At 44.3% G+C, this 14850-nt stretch overlaps 1 protein-coding gene across 6 annotated transcripts in view; it reads right to left on the reverse strand.

The window, feature by feature from the left end:
* Positions 1-280: 280 nt before the first annotated feature.
* rnf214 (ring finger protein 214) overlaps positions 281-14850 on the reverse strand; it is a 46780-nt gene continuing 32210 nt past the window's right edge. For all 6 annotated transcript variants that reach the window (XM_041174590.1, XM_041174591.1, XM_041174592.1 and 3 more), the window contains 8 exons: positions 12280-12368; positions 9796-9877; positions 6407-6511; positions 4794-5062; positions 4336-4450; positions 3707-3847; positions 1997-2092; positions 281-657 (listed from right to left, as the gene is read on the reverse strand). In XM_041174590.1, coding sequence (XP_041030524.1) covers positions 592-657; positions 1997-2092; positions 3707-3847; positions 4336-4450; positions 4794-5062; positions 6407-6511; positions 9796-9877; positions 12280-12368 — 963 coding nt within the window. In that variant the 3' untranslated portion in view covers positions 281-591. The remainder of the gene's footprint in view (positions 658-1996; positions 2093-3706; positions 3848-4335; positions 4451-4793; positions 5063-6406; positions 6512-9795; positions 9878-12279; positions 12369-14850) is intronic.

Genomic DNA, 14850 nt, shown 5'->3' on the forward strand with positions numbered 1-14850 from the left:
CGCCAATTCCTTGTTTGCTTTCATCTTCCCAAAGTCCCAACCACAATATTTCGCTGAGCTGTTAATTGTCAACAAGCCATCCCCACAGACACAGTTTGGAGGAGCAGCACATGGTTCCTTTAAAGCTCACCCGCTGTTTTTATCTAGCAATTTAGCTTCAGTCCTGCAAAGAAATATAGCCAAGGGCACCCGGCTCGATGCTTCCAAACTGAAAAACATGGAGGTAAACAACCAAGTTCGCTGCATTCACAGCGTGAACATAAATAACAGATAAGGCATATTTCCTCCAAATCCATTTTATTCTTCAGAGAGAACCTCACGCTAGCCTTTAGTTTTCTAAAAATAGAAAACCAGCATAACATTTTTCCCAACATTTTCAGAATACTGGTGTCAATTTAGTGTGAACTAACACACTTGCAGTTTGTCATCTACCCACTTTGTGGTCTGGCTCGTCTTTCTTTTCTTAAAATATAAATAGTTCATATTGTACTCAGAAGTGCAATACTGTCAGAGTGATCCAAGTCTGAAGAGCAACGTCAGACTGACATGGATTCCTCCACCTCTTCCGGTCCTACTCGTTGGAAACACGTATTACCTTGGCGTGGGACAGAAAGGGCAGCTGCTGTTTTTGTTGGATTGTGACCAGAATTTGATGCACTAGGGGGGAAAAAAATAAAATAAAATCAGAAAGGAAATTACAGGTAGGCACCATCTGAAAAGCAAGAAAAAGGCACTTCCTGGGCTGTTAAAAATCACTGGAAATGTCACATCATGGAAAGTCCAACAAACTTGAAAATTATTCTGACAGCTCAATTACCTGTGGAGGAAAGGGACTTGTTGAAGCAAATAATCTTCTTGTTGGATGTTTGATGATCTTTAAAAAATTAAGTAGCAGCCACAGGAAACATTGTTTTAGGTGTCCTTCTAGAAGGGGATAATTAATAACCTGCCAAGCTATCTGCCTGAAAGTTATCAGTTAAGGGGACTCACTTCTTTAAATCCATTATTTAAGAATTTTCATTTGCTCCAATAGGTTTGAACAGTGGTTTCAACTAGTGCAATTCCTATGAGCAGCAGGTAGCAGCTTCCCCACCTGTTAAAGTTAGTGATCTCAGCTGTGATAACTACAGGAAAAGGATGGAGTAAGGCGCAACACAAGAGGAAGAGCAAGCACTTCTTGTATCACCTATACCACCCAAACTCCAAAGCTGCAGGCAAACCAGCTCCTCAAATCAGTATGTTCCAAGCAGACAACGGGACTGTTATCAGGAAGTTCACAGCACTGAGGGTTGGGATGGGGACTGATGATCCAAGGCTGACCTGGATAGCACGGGAGATTGTAAATTCTCCTTGCAGCCACTCAGCATACTGTTGCGATGAGCAGCAGGAATTCAGACCATAAGGCACAGGAGCAGAAGTAGGCCATTCGGCCCATCGAGCCTGCTCCGCATTCAATAGGATCATGGCTGATCTGATAATCCCCGACTCCACTTTCCTGCCTTTTAAAACAACAGTTACTTCCCCCGCCTACCACTTCCACCTGCAAGATCAGTAAACATTACATTATCAGAAGTTTGCGTCTGGAACCTTCTGGTCTGGAGAACTAAAGGCTACAGAGGCACAATGGGGCAGAATCTTCAGCCTGTCGGTCGGGAGCTGGCGTGGGGCTGATCGCCGCCTGCGTGCCTCCATTTTATGTGGGGTGGCGAATTATGGCTCGTCCAGCGTAAACGCGCTGGCGGGGGGGGGGAGGAGCATACACGCAGAAAAGCACAGAAATCTCTGAGGCACAGAGCTGTCTCAGGGAGATTATGTTCACATGGAGAATTCTTAATGAAGAAAATTAAAAATCATTTACACATGTTCCCTCGTGTGAGTGTCACAGGAGCTGGGACATGTTTATCAAATGAGCAAAGATGTATTTATTAGTTTAATAAAACCTTCATGAAACCTCATCCCGCCTACTGGTTGATTAATAGCAGAAAATAGGACACACCTCTTTGTGGACAATGTGTGAACAGGCCACTGGCTGCACTTCACCGACATGCACGACCTTCTGACACATCAAACAAAGCCGTGGGCTGCCCGGCACCTAAAGTTTCAAAGGAACCTTATTAATACTTACACTGCATTCATACACTGGCGGCTCAGAATTTATTTTGAAACCAAGTAAATTCAGTGATGTCATATTAAAAAAAATCATGGGAATAAGTGTGAAATCTTCGCATTCTGCTTCAAGTGATCTGAAAGGGAAACAAGAAGAGGCGAATCATGCCCCTCAAACCTGTTCTACCATTCACTGAGATCACTGGTTAATTTGTGACCTAACACCATTTACCTGCCTAAGCCTCATATCCCTTAATGCTGTTGGCTAACAAAATCTACAATCACAGATTTAAAACTAACAATTGATCTAGCATCAATTAGCATTTTCAGAACAGAGTTCTAAAATTCTACCCCCTTTGTGAGAAGTGGTTCCTCATTTCACTCCTGAAAACTCGAACGTTTAGACTTTACCTCCTCCTCCTAGATTCACCAACCAGCAGAAAGAGTTTTGTTCCAGCTACCCTCACTGTTCCCTTAAACGTATTGAAAACTTTAATCAAATCACCCCTTAACCTTCCAGGAAACACAACCCTAGTTTGTGTAATGTCTCCTTGTTAATGTATGGTTAAAACTAATTGGCCTTCTTGCAGAGTCACTGTATGTCTACATTGTATGAATTAGTCTCTGAATTCTGCATTCCACAGATGCTCCTTGCTTTGTTTCACTACAATTTATTCAGCTCTTTCACTAATACACACACCGAAATTAGAATTACCTGCATGACATCCAACTCTCTACAACATCAACAATAAAATAACACCCTTTACAACTCTTAACCAAACCTCTCATTTGGATTCTAACCTAGGCCCGTAGCTCACTCAAACTTTGGTGATGCAGTAACTCCACAGTATAACCATGTCAGCATTTCCCAACTTGCTGCACCCGCTTAAGTAAGTATCTGAAACATGCAATTTTTCACTCCAGGTTGGGGGGTATTTGGAGGGGTGGGGGGGGTGGGGGAGGTGGGTATGGGATAGAGTTGAGGCCAGTGAACCCCCGAAAGCAGAATGTTAGTGGTCACAGGGGATGGGTGAGTATTGAGGCGGACTGGTTAGAAGACCCACCTCAGTTCTCTTTGGGGCTTTGTCCCAGTTGTTTTGGCCCCTCATACCCACCGTGCCAACACAATGCCAGCCTGTCAATCAAAGCAGACTAGCAGAAGCTTTTTTGAGCCCTGACAGCTGCAGGTTCTTTTTTTTTTAAAGAAAAGTTTAATGAACGGGGCATCTAAAAAACTTCTGGCCATGACAGTTATGCAGGCCTTTCTGCCCTTCAAGAGCATTTACATTTCATGACTCTCACATTGCGAGTTGAGGCCCTTGCAGCAGCCAAAACGGGCTCTGTTTGAACTCAGCACTGAGTTCAAATGGACCAGAATTTGGGTTGCTCACCTCTTCGGATCAGAAACGGCCCCTTTCCCCTATTGGCCAAAATTGAATCCGCTGGAAATGGAGGTGTGACTTCCGCATCCAGGCCCCACCCACCATTGTTCAAGGTCCACGGAGTCCAGCCTAATGTCTCTTGGACCAGAGACAGACTGTACAAAGTGCAGTGCAGGAAAAAGAAAATTCCTTCCATAAAAGCAAGGGAATTTACTAACCAGCGCTGGACTCTCTTGGTATGAAGTCTGAGCTCCAGTTCTACTTTTCGGCAGGACAAAGTAAGGGCTGGTCTGAGAAGTCGCTGGTGGAAAGTGTCCAGGCGTGGTGGTGGAGACTCGAAGCAGATGTGTTGGTTGTGCCTGACCAGAGTGATGGTGGAAAATATACTTTAAATTGACATTAACATCGGAAACACTCGCACGCTATTATCATTTTTATGCTCGCTTCTGTGCCCCCCTCAATATAAATATACAATAAATTTGTTGTGCTTTATTTTTAACATTCATTCTCAGGATGTGGGTGCCACATTGGCATTTCATACCCATCGCTATTCATGCACTCTTTACTCAGCCTCACCATTCTGTGAGGCACAGTTAATAGCGCCATCCATTTGCACTCATTGATGGAACAGAAATTGCGTAAACAACGAATTCCAATCCCTATATATACACTGCAGCGCTAATTCAGAAAATTTAATCTTTAAAAAGTTCAGAAAATGTAAGAGAACAGCTTTACCAATCAGATTTGACAGCACCATGGAATAAACTACCGATAAGAAAATATTGACTCTCTCATTCACATACTGACTGCACATGTTCAGTTTCCCTTCCCCGGTGGTAGGCGTTACCTGTTCTGTTTCCACCAGCCTCCCAGCCACTTGATGCATTAGTTCATCCACAGAAAGGCCAGCAATAGTTCCACGCGAGTTCTTAATCTGCTGTAGAATGTGGGTAAGCTGAGCCCTGGTGCGAAGGAAAAGATAAATAACCAGGCACTTGCTAGTCACAGAAGGGTACAGCACAGAAGGAGTTCATTCAGCCCGCCATGCCCACATTGGCTTTGTGAGAGCTATCAATGAGATCCACTGCCCTGCTCTCTCTCCCCACAACCCTGCAATCCTTTTCCCCTTCAAGCGTTTACTTAATTCCCTCATTATCGCACTCCCAACATGGAGTTCATCTGCTGGGAGAACACGTCGGAAAAACTGCCAAGTCTCCACCGTTTTCCAGCCCCGTTTGATTTGATTTAATTGAAACACCAAAGGGAGGCAGGGTAAGTTGAGCCACGGGATTGAGAGCAGCATACCTACTACAATTAGGAAATTTTGCCTCCAGTTTTTCCAGGAGCTTTTCCAGCTTCGTAGCAGGTTTGGAAGCAGGTGCAGCTGCGTGGCCATCAAATTCAAGCTGTGCTCCCAGGCCTGGCAGGAAACTTGTGGGCGGAAAATTCATCAGAGAAGCGGCAGCTGTGCGTAAAGACGCTGTGGAATACACGTTACTGGAAGACATGTTACTGGGGAAAAACGAAGGTAACACTGGAGGAGCTTGCCACGTTCTTTGGAGCACTAGGTCAGGCTACCAGAAAAAAAAGAGGAAACAAAAAGCAAAGAATTAGGATACCGTTGATGTTTGGCTGTGAGGCCGAACCCAGTCAGTAACTCGATAGAAACGATGGATCTCTATGATAGTAACTGCATCAGCTAATGGAGCAGGTCAAACACAGCAAAATGGGTCAATATTATAGCACAGGCTGTCGAACTGCTACAGCCTGTTTATGAACGTTGGTCTTGAAATTGCAGTTTTAAATGGGAGCATGGTGAGAGGGTGTGGGAATTTCACATCAATGTGTTAAATGCTCCGATTGGAATTACAGCAGGAAAGCAGCCAAGTCTCTGAGGAAACTTGGGGCCAGTGTGTATTTTTTTTTAAATATAAAAGTGATGAAATTGCCTGAAACAACGGGTTAAAATGTGTGGGGAATGGGGACAATTCTTACGTCAATATTGAACAGAATAGGGCAATATTCTCCAGAGTTCAGGAGAACGAGGGATGATCTCACTGAAATGCATAATGCAGAGAGGGTTTGGTAAGGATATGCTGAGGGGTTGCTCCCCACGGTTGAAGAATCTAGAACCAGGGGTCATAGACTCAAGCTAAAGTGTTGGCTATTTTTGGAATGGAGAGAAATTTCTTCACTCAGTGGGGCTGCAAATTTTTGGAACTTTCTACCACTGAGGGTTGTGGATGCTCAATCACGGAGTATAATCAAGACCAAGATCAACTGAATTTTGGGTTCTAAGGCAGGAAAGTGAAGGTGATGTGTTCAGCTTTCATCTCACTGAATGGCGGAGCAGGGTCAAGGGACCATGTGGTCTACTCCTGATCCTATTTATTATATGTTTAAAAGCAAAATATTGTGGATGCCGGAGGAGTTGAAATAAAAACAAAGTGCTGGAAAAATTCAGCAGGTCTGGCAGCATCTGCAGAGAGAGAGAGAAACAGAGTTAACGTTTCGAGTCCAGTAGGACTCTTCTTTCAAAGAAGAGTCATATTCAGCTCAAAACGTTAACCGTTTCCGTCTCCGCAGATGCTGAGTTTTTCCAACACTGTTTTTAGATCTTATATTCTTAAGCTTTGCTGATGCCATTTTGTAGAAATTACAATTACCATTGTTTTCAGCATTGCTTAGTACATCCATACCACATTGATCAATTAACAATGTTGGGATCATTTTTTTTAAAACGAGAAATTACTGCCAAAGGAAGTACAACTGGGCTTAAGTGTGTTAAACAATTGTACAAGAACATAGCTGTCCACAGTGTTTAAATCTGGAGGGAACCCCTCTACTTGCTAGTTCAGCTAGTTTTCACTTTTAACTGCTTCACTGGATTGTAGCGTTACAAAATACCGTCAACTTACCAGTACCTCTGGAGGAGCAGGTGGTAGTGTTGGCAATTGTATATGAGGAAGACTGCTGAGTTTTGCACCATTCTTCACCATCTGAATGTGACCGTTGTACTGATTCTGTAGGTAGGATTCCCAGAGCGAGGCATGTTAAAAAAAAACACTTGCATTTCTGCACCTTTCATGGCCTTCAGCACCCAATGCGCTCTCCAACCAATGAAGCATTTTTGAGGTGTCGTCACTGTTGTATTGATGGAAATGCAGCAGCCAATGTGCACACAGCAACGGTCCACAAACAGCAATGAGATAATGACTGTATAACCTGCTGTAAGATGCTGATGGAGGAATGAAGACTGGCCAGAAGGCTGAGGGGAGCTCTCCTGCATTACTTCAAAATAGTGCCAGGGGATCTTTCGCACCTACCTGAGAACGCGCATAGGGCACTCAGTTTAACGGCTCATCTGAGAGACGGCACCTCAAACAGCGCAGCACTCCCTCAATATTGCACCCGAGTGTGAGCCTAGATTTGTATGTTCAAGTGTGGAGGGTAGATGGTGGCATAGTATAATGTCATTGGATTAATAACCTAGAGGCCAGGCTAATGCTCTGGGGACACAGGTTCAAATCCCACCACAGCAGCTGGTGGAATTTAAATTTAATTAATAAATTTGGAATATAAGGCTAGTCTCAGTAACGGTGACCATGGCAATCATTATTTTTGTAAAAAAAACCATCTACTTTACTTGTGTCATTTAGGGAAGGAAATCTGCCATCCTTATCTGGTCTGGGCTACATGTGACCCACAGCAATGCAGTTGACCTTTAACTGCCCTCTGAAACGGCAGAGAAAGCCACTCAGTTGTGCTAACAAATGCTGGCCTTGCCAGTAATGCCCCCGTCCCATGAAAGTATCTGGAGTAAGGCCTGCACCCACACTGAATTTGGGTTATTCTCCCTAGAGTGCTGAAAGTTAAAGGGAGATTTGATAGAGGTGCTCAATCTCGTGAATGATTCTGATCAAGTAAATAAGGAGAAATAGAGGGGTCGGTAGTCAGAGGGAACGCACAGAAGGTGATTGGAAAAAGAGCCACAGGCAACAGTAGGAAACCTTTTACTTTTGCACTGCAAGTTTGCTGAGATCTGGAACGTGCTGTCTGAAAAAGACGGCGAAATCTGATACAATAACTTTCAAAAGAAAGTTGGATGAAGGGAAGCAAAAATAAACAGGGCTACCGGGAAAGAACAGAGGAGTGAGCTGAATCGGATAGCTCTTTTCAAAGAGCTGGCACAAGCACAAGGGACTGAATGGCCTCCTTCTGTGCTGTATCATTCCGTAACTTTCTGGCTCAGAGGCGAGAATGCCACCCACCGAGACACAGCTGACATACGATAACAGCGGAGCAGAAGGCTTTGTAGATTTCCCTTGCTCCGCATCTCATACTGCCTCCGGCAAAAATGAGCAATTATTTAGACTCTGGATCTCTGGATGTGAGGAGGTAAGAAACTAGCCAGTTTTGTGAAAAAGAGTAAAGCAGACTTTTGATATATTTAATTGCCCATAGCAGATGGATCACTTCGCACTTATAGGAAGGATTCCCCATCTAGTGGCCAGATGGAGTATTTACAAAAACACTTGGCTCTGGGGCATATTAATAAAGTCTGAGGCGCAGAGATAAGAAGAAAATGCCGAGTGCTGGAAATTCAAATCAGAAAACAGAACAGCCAGAGACACATCATGAGGCTGTCAGCAGTTCAAAGAGAAAAGACATTCTTCCGAGTTTCAGGTGAAGCTCCCTGAAGAGCTCTGGATCTAATGAGTGAAGAACCACACACAAAATATACAAAGATAAAAGGAAATCTACAACTCTGAAATTTTAAAATTCCTTGTCATTCTGATAAGGAACGCAGCCTAAAAATGCAAACTCTATTTTTCCCTTTGAGTCTCTGAGTGACTGTGCTGTGTATTCCCAATATTCCTTTTTGTTACAATTTCAAAACAGTCCATGACTTAAAACTGCTTTGAAGTGTCAACCGTGGCTCAACTGGCAGCATTCTCACCTCTGGATCAGCAGGTTCCAGGTTCAAGTCCCACTCTAGCTGAAACACAGAACTCCAGGCTGATGCTCCTGTGCAGCGCTAAGGGAGTGCTGCACTGCTGGAGGTGTCATTTTGAATCAGATGTTAAATTGAAGCACCATCTGCCTGCTCGGGTGGATGTAAAAGATCCCATGGCGTTTTTTCAGGGAAGAGCAGGGGAATTATTCACATTATTCTGGCCAATATTTTTGCCTCAGTCAGCATCACAAAATAGATGACCACAGTGCTGTTTGTGGGAGCTTGCTGTGTGCAAGTGGTTGCCCCATTTCCTGCATTACAACAATGAATACACTTCAAAACATACTTCATTGGCTGTATAGCGCAGTGAAGAAATGGTTCCTCCTTTCACTCAACTTTTAGGCAGTACCTCCTATTCCTAGACTTGCCAACGAGTAGAAATAGTTTTGTTCGAGCTACCCTCTCTGTTCCCCTTAAAGTCTTCAAAACTTTGATCAAATCACCCTTAACTTTTTAAATTCCAGGAAATATAACCCTAAGTTTGTGCAACCTTGCCTCGTTAACATACAAGTAAAATTAATTGGCTGTCATCGCAGGGTCACGGTATGTTTACATTGTATGAATTAGTGCCCAGAATCTGTATTTCACAGCTCTTATTTGCTCCGTTTCAATATAATCTATTTGGCTTATGGTTAGGCCAGCATTTATTGCCCATCCCTAATTGCCCTCAAGAAGGGGGTGGTGAGCTGCTTTCTTGAACCGCTGCAGCCCATATGGTGCAGGTACACCCACAGTGCTGTTAGGGAGGGAGTTCCAGGATTTTGCCCCAGTGACAGTGAAGGAACAGCGATATATTTCCAAGTCAGGATGGTGAGTGACTTAGAGGGGAACTTGCAGGTGGTGGTGTTCCCATTTATCTGCTGCCCTTTGTCCATCTAGATGGTGGCAGTCGTAGGTTTGGAAGGTGCTGTCTGAGGAGCCTTGATAAATTCCCACAGTGCATCTTGTAGATGGTACGCACTGCTGCTACTGTGCGTCGGTGGTGGAGGGAGTGAATGCTTGTAGATGTGGTGCCAATCAAGCACCTTGAGCTGCACTCATCCAGGCAAGTGGGGAGTATTCCATCACACTCCTGACTTGTACCTTGTAGATGCAAGCTTTTCCTTCTTTTCCATACATGTTGGGACATTCAAGCATGCCTTGATTTAGCAACTTGGCTAAGGTGGCACAACTTTTACTGCTCTACTGTCAGTACAGGTTTGGTGTGCACATAAATAGCTGTTCTCCCATTCCCAATTTTCACACGCAAGGCAACAACGCTCCACAACGCAGATTAAGTTTTAGTCTTACCTTTATGTTCTCCCTTTGTTCCTGTATGTCATTCCGCCTTCCCTGCCATTTAAGTACAAGGTCCGAGCTTCCTGGGACAGAGCTAAATAAAAAAGACATATGAAACTCTGGGTGGAATCATGCTGAGGCATGAGCCTTCCAGGTGGAGAGCTGACAAGAAAGCGAGCGAGAGCCCTGCACTGCTTCTTTTCGAGAAGGCTTGTGCTCAGCAGAGCCGCTAAGGTGGTTGTGGCTGCTGCTGGAAGGACATCCCACCCCCACCCCGGAATCTCAGGGTCATGGAAGACCCAGGCTACAGGCAAGTAGCGTGGGACGGGGAGGCGGGAGGGGGTGGGGGGGTTATGTGGGGAGTAGGGTTTCCAACCCTCATGAAATTGGCATCCATCTCCTGTTCCCAAAGAAAGCCTATCAGGAGATTTTAAAACAATATTCCATTGACGTCAGAGTGAGTCGAGCTAGTTTGCTCCACAACCATCAGCACAGAGGGTCGTGGGAAATGTTGTCTCTTCAGCCCTGCATGGCAGAGAGCCGCGAACTGGGTGGAGGGCAGACTAGAGCTCCCAGAGAGCATTGTGACAGGGTTGGGCGGTGGGGTGGGTGCAGGGGGAGAGAAGCAGTCTTGTCACAAACGAGAAGCCAGAAGTTGAGGTAAAGGGTGAAATCTGCGGCTGGATATGGCTGTGACAGTGGATAAGTTAAAGTTCAGTCGAGATTGAGATTTTCTTGTTTCCAGTATCTCTCCCCCCACAATTATTGTGCATTGACAGCAGTGAGGACAGGATCTGTATTCATGTATCTCTGCTCGTACTCATAACTCAAACCTCGTACAGCCAACTCCTAAATGTTGACAAAGTGTAATTAAAAAATTATGATAATAAAGAATAAAATTTGTAAAAGGAAGTGGGGCAACCAAGAGTGTATACCACACATGGGACTTTTACGAATATATCGATCGTTTGTACAACACATTTATGATAAAATATTTCAATTTTATTTTCTGCTAAAATAAAAGCTTGATATGTTTGAATGTAATATTTTCTTCAATTAAGTCATATTTAATATGCTATCTTTACAGGCCACCTCTTTTCTCATGTAAATGGCTTTCAACTAACTCTTCTGAACACGAGAAAATGTTCAAAGTTAACTGTTCCCTCTGAAGCTATAATAAATGCAACCAATTACACAGGTCTCTGTAGTGTAAGGGGTTGAGAGAATGGATATGCCAATATATGATGCGGACGGCGCTGTATCACTGACATCAGTCAGTCACGTGCTAGACTCTCTCTCTCTCTCTCTTGAGGTGGAACACACGGTGTTCAGGAGCAACACGCCTACTTTGTAATCTGTTTAGACACAGGGCGGGATTTTCCAGCCCTGCCGGCCGCCGGGATCATCTGCTCCTGTTGAAAGTCAATGGGCTTTTGGAAAGGCTGCTGCCTCCCCACCCCCGGGCCTGGAAAATCCCGGCCATATTGTTAATAAACTAGGTTAAAGCAAGTACCAGAGTGCAACTAGTCTGTCTAAGGGAAGATAGGTCACGCATACCAATAACAAGAACCACGCCAAGAGTCCACAGATCATGAAGACCATCCAAAACAGTCTCCATTACCATTATCCGTGATATTACTGTTAGTAGAATACATTAATTCTGTGATCTCATTTCCTGGGATATGTCCAGCCAGAATTGGAAACCCAAGCAGGGAGAGGGAAGGGGTTTGGAAGCAGAAGCGGGGGTTGGGTTGACTCTCAGCAATCTCCCTTTGCTGATGTCCAGTTTCTTGAAATGGAACTGAGTGCCTTTGGTTGAGGGATTCTTTCCCTGCCCCCTCACCCAGGGTGGCAGGCAGGCTGCACGTAGCTGGGTTAACACCAGCAGCAGCAGAATGAGGCCCTCAAATGGTCATTAATTGGCCACTTAAGGGCCTCAATCGCCAGCGGAGCGAGAAAGTCGACTATGGGCCCTCCACCCAGAACTTAATTCTAATGGAGGTGGGAAGGCTTGGGGTTCCAGTATGCCACCATCCCACCTAATTACATCCTCCCCACCTCCAATCTCGCCAGCGACAGCAGAGGATTCCATCCATTATTTCTGGTCGTTGTTCATCAAGGTGCAAAAAGGATTGTGGAAAGCCAAATTGTTTCTTTATATAATGTAGCCAGCGATGGCCACGGAGATGCAAGGCCAAGTTATGTGGAAGAAAAAGAAATGCTTCTTCACTAGAGCAATCCAAGGCTAGTCTGACTGTCCTACTCTCTGCTCAATATCAAAAGGGAGTTTCAAAGCCCTAAACTTGAGACGAGAAGAATTGAAGGATGTAGAAGAAAGAAAACAATGTAATAAACCGCAACAAACTTTTATGAATTTGCTGGAACTCTGGTCTAATGAATTTCTTGTATTGGCTTTCTCCTTCAGTCATTTCATAAGAAAGCACCAAGTCTAATTGGGTGAGGTTATAAACTGGTTTGAAATAGTTTGACACTGACCTTAAGTTACAAATCTGTAATTCTGCCTCGTTCGTTGCTTTGTCCAGCATCATAATTGCAAATTCCCTCTTGCTCTCCAGGGTCAGAACCTGCAACAGCAGAAATGCTAATAATGATTTGTTAAAGATAAAGCTAAGGTGGCGGACACCTTTATTCCCCATTCTCGGGGTGTGGTGTCCTGGATAAGAACAGCATTTATCACCCATCCTTAGTTACACTTAAGGTGTGAGTGGATCTTCTGCCTGAAATTCTGCAATCGGTGTGATGAAGGTAGTTCCATGTGAAATTGGGTGGGGAATTGCAGGATTTTGACCCAGCATGGCAAAGGAAATGGGGAGGGGAAACTTTACACAGGTTCATAAAGAAGAATCCAGGAAAGTAGAAATGAATATGGATCGCCCACAGATGTGGGGAAGCATTGCATATTCATTATTTTGTTTTAATTTGCAAATTGTACTGCTTGAACTAAGTGAATCTGATCACAACTATGTCAACTCCTTGTTGACTAAAGAAGCTTAATAATTCACAATGTGGTGTCATTTACCATTGGTCACCTTTGACAAGGTTGATAAAACATGGATATGAAAGATTCAACTATCTAGTTCATATCAAAAGGGGATACTGTTATTAGTGTCATATAGTACGATACTAGGCAGTAAATACAAATGCAAAGCTACACCACAGTAGAGTCAGAGTCATAGAGATCGACAGCACAGAAAAAGGCCCTTCAGTCCATTGAGTCTGTGCCAGTCAAACAAGTACCTAATTATTCTAACCCCATTTTCCAGCACTAGGCCCATAGCTTTGTATGCCATGGCATCGCAAGTGCACATCCAAATACTTCTTAAATGTTACGAGGTTTTTGCCTCTACCACCCTTTCAGGCAGAGAGTTTCACCCTCTGGGTGAAAAAATTCTTCCTCACATCCCCTCTAAACCTCCTGCCCCTTACCTTAAATCTATGCCGCCTGGTTATTGATCCCTCCACCAAGGGTAAAAGTTCCTTCCTGTCTACTCTATCTATGTCCCTCATAATTTTATACACCTCAATAATGTCCCCCCTCAGTCTCCTCTGCTCCAAGGAAAATAACCCCAGTCTATCCAATCTCTCCTCATAACTAAAACTCTCCAGCCCAGGCAACATCCTGGTAAATCTCCTCTGCACTCACTCTAGTGCAATCACATCCTTCCTATAATGCGGATTCCAGAACTGTATGCAATACTTTAGCTGTGACTTAACCAGTGTTTTATACAGTTCCAGCATAACCTCCCTGCGCTTACATTCTATGACTCGGCTAATAAAGGCAAGTATCCCATATGCCTTCTTAACCACCTTATCTACCTGTCCCGCTACCTTAAGGAACCGGCAGACATGCACACCAAGGTCCCTCTGATCCTCGGTACTTCCCAGGGTCCTAGAATTCATCGTGTATTCCTGCGCTTTGTTGGTCCTGCCCAAGTGCATCACCTCACACTTATCGGATTAAATTCTATTTGCCACTGATCAGCCCATCTGACCAGCCCGTCTATATCCTCCTGCAATCTAAGGCTATCCTCCTCGCTATTTACCAACCCACCAATTTTCGTGTCATCCATGAACTTACTGATCAACCCTCTTACATTCAAGTCTAAATTGTTTATATGTACCACAAACAGCAAGGGATCCAACACCGATCCCTGTGGAACCCCGCTGGACACAGGCATCCAGTCACAAAAACACCCCTTGGCACTCCACTGCTTCCTGCCACTCAGCCAATTCTGGATCCAATTTGCCAAATTTCCTTGGATCTCACAGGCTCTTACCTTTGTTATCAGTCTCCCATGTGAGACCTTATCAAAAGCCTTGCTGAAGTCCAGTAGACTGCGTCAAATGCATTTCCCTCAATTACATGCCTGGTCACCTCTTTGAAAAATTCAAATTGGTCAGACATGACCTCCCCTTAACAAAACCATACTGACTGTCCTTAATTAATCTCTGCCTCTCCAAGTGTAGATTGATTCTGTCCCTCAGAATTGCTTCCAATAGTTTCCCCACCAGACTGACTGGCCTGTAGTTCTCTGGTTTATCCCTTCTCGAATAACAGTACCACATTGGCTGTCCTCCAGTCCTCTGGCACTGCTCTTGTGGCCAGAGAGGTATTGGAAATTACTGCCAGTGCCCCTGCTATCTCCTCCCTTGCCTCACTCATTTCATCCAGGTCTGGAAATTTATCTACTTTTAAGCCTGCCAGACCACTTAGAACCTCCTCCCTGTCTATGCTAATTTCTTCAATTATATCACAGTCCTTCTGCCTGATTTCCATACCCATGTCACCCCCCTCACTTGTGAACACCGACACAAAGTATTCATTTAGAACCTACCTACGTCTTCCGGCTCCACACACAAATTACCACTATGGTCCTTAATGGGCCCTACTCTACCCCTAGTTATCCTCTTATTCTTAATGTACTTGTAAAATAACTTTGGATTTTTCTTTATTTTACCTGCCAATGTTTTTTATGCCCTCTTTTTACTCTCCTAATTTCCTTCTTAAGATCCCGCCCTACACATTCTATACTCCTCTCGGGCTTC

The sequence above is a fragment of the Carcharodon carcharias genome, chromosome 25 (genome assembly GCF_017639515.1).
Source record: "Carcharodon carcharias isolate sCarCar2 chromosome 25, sCarCar2.pri, whole genome shotgun sequence".
NCBI lineage: Eukaryota > Metazoa > Chordata > Chondrichthyes > Lamniformes > Lamnidae > Carcharodon > Carcharodon carcharias.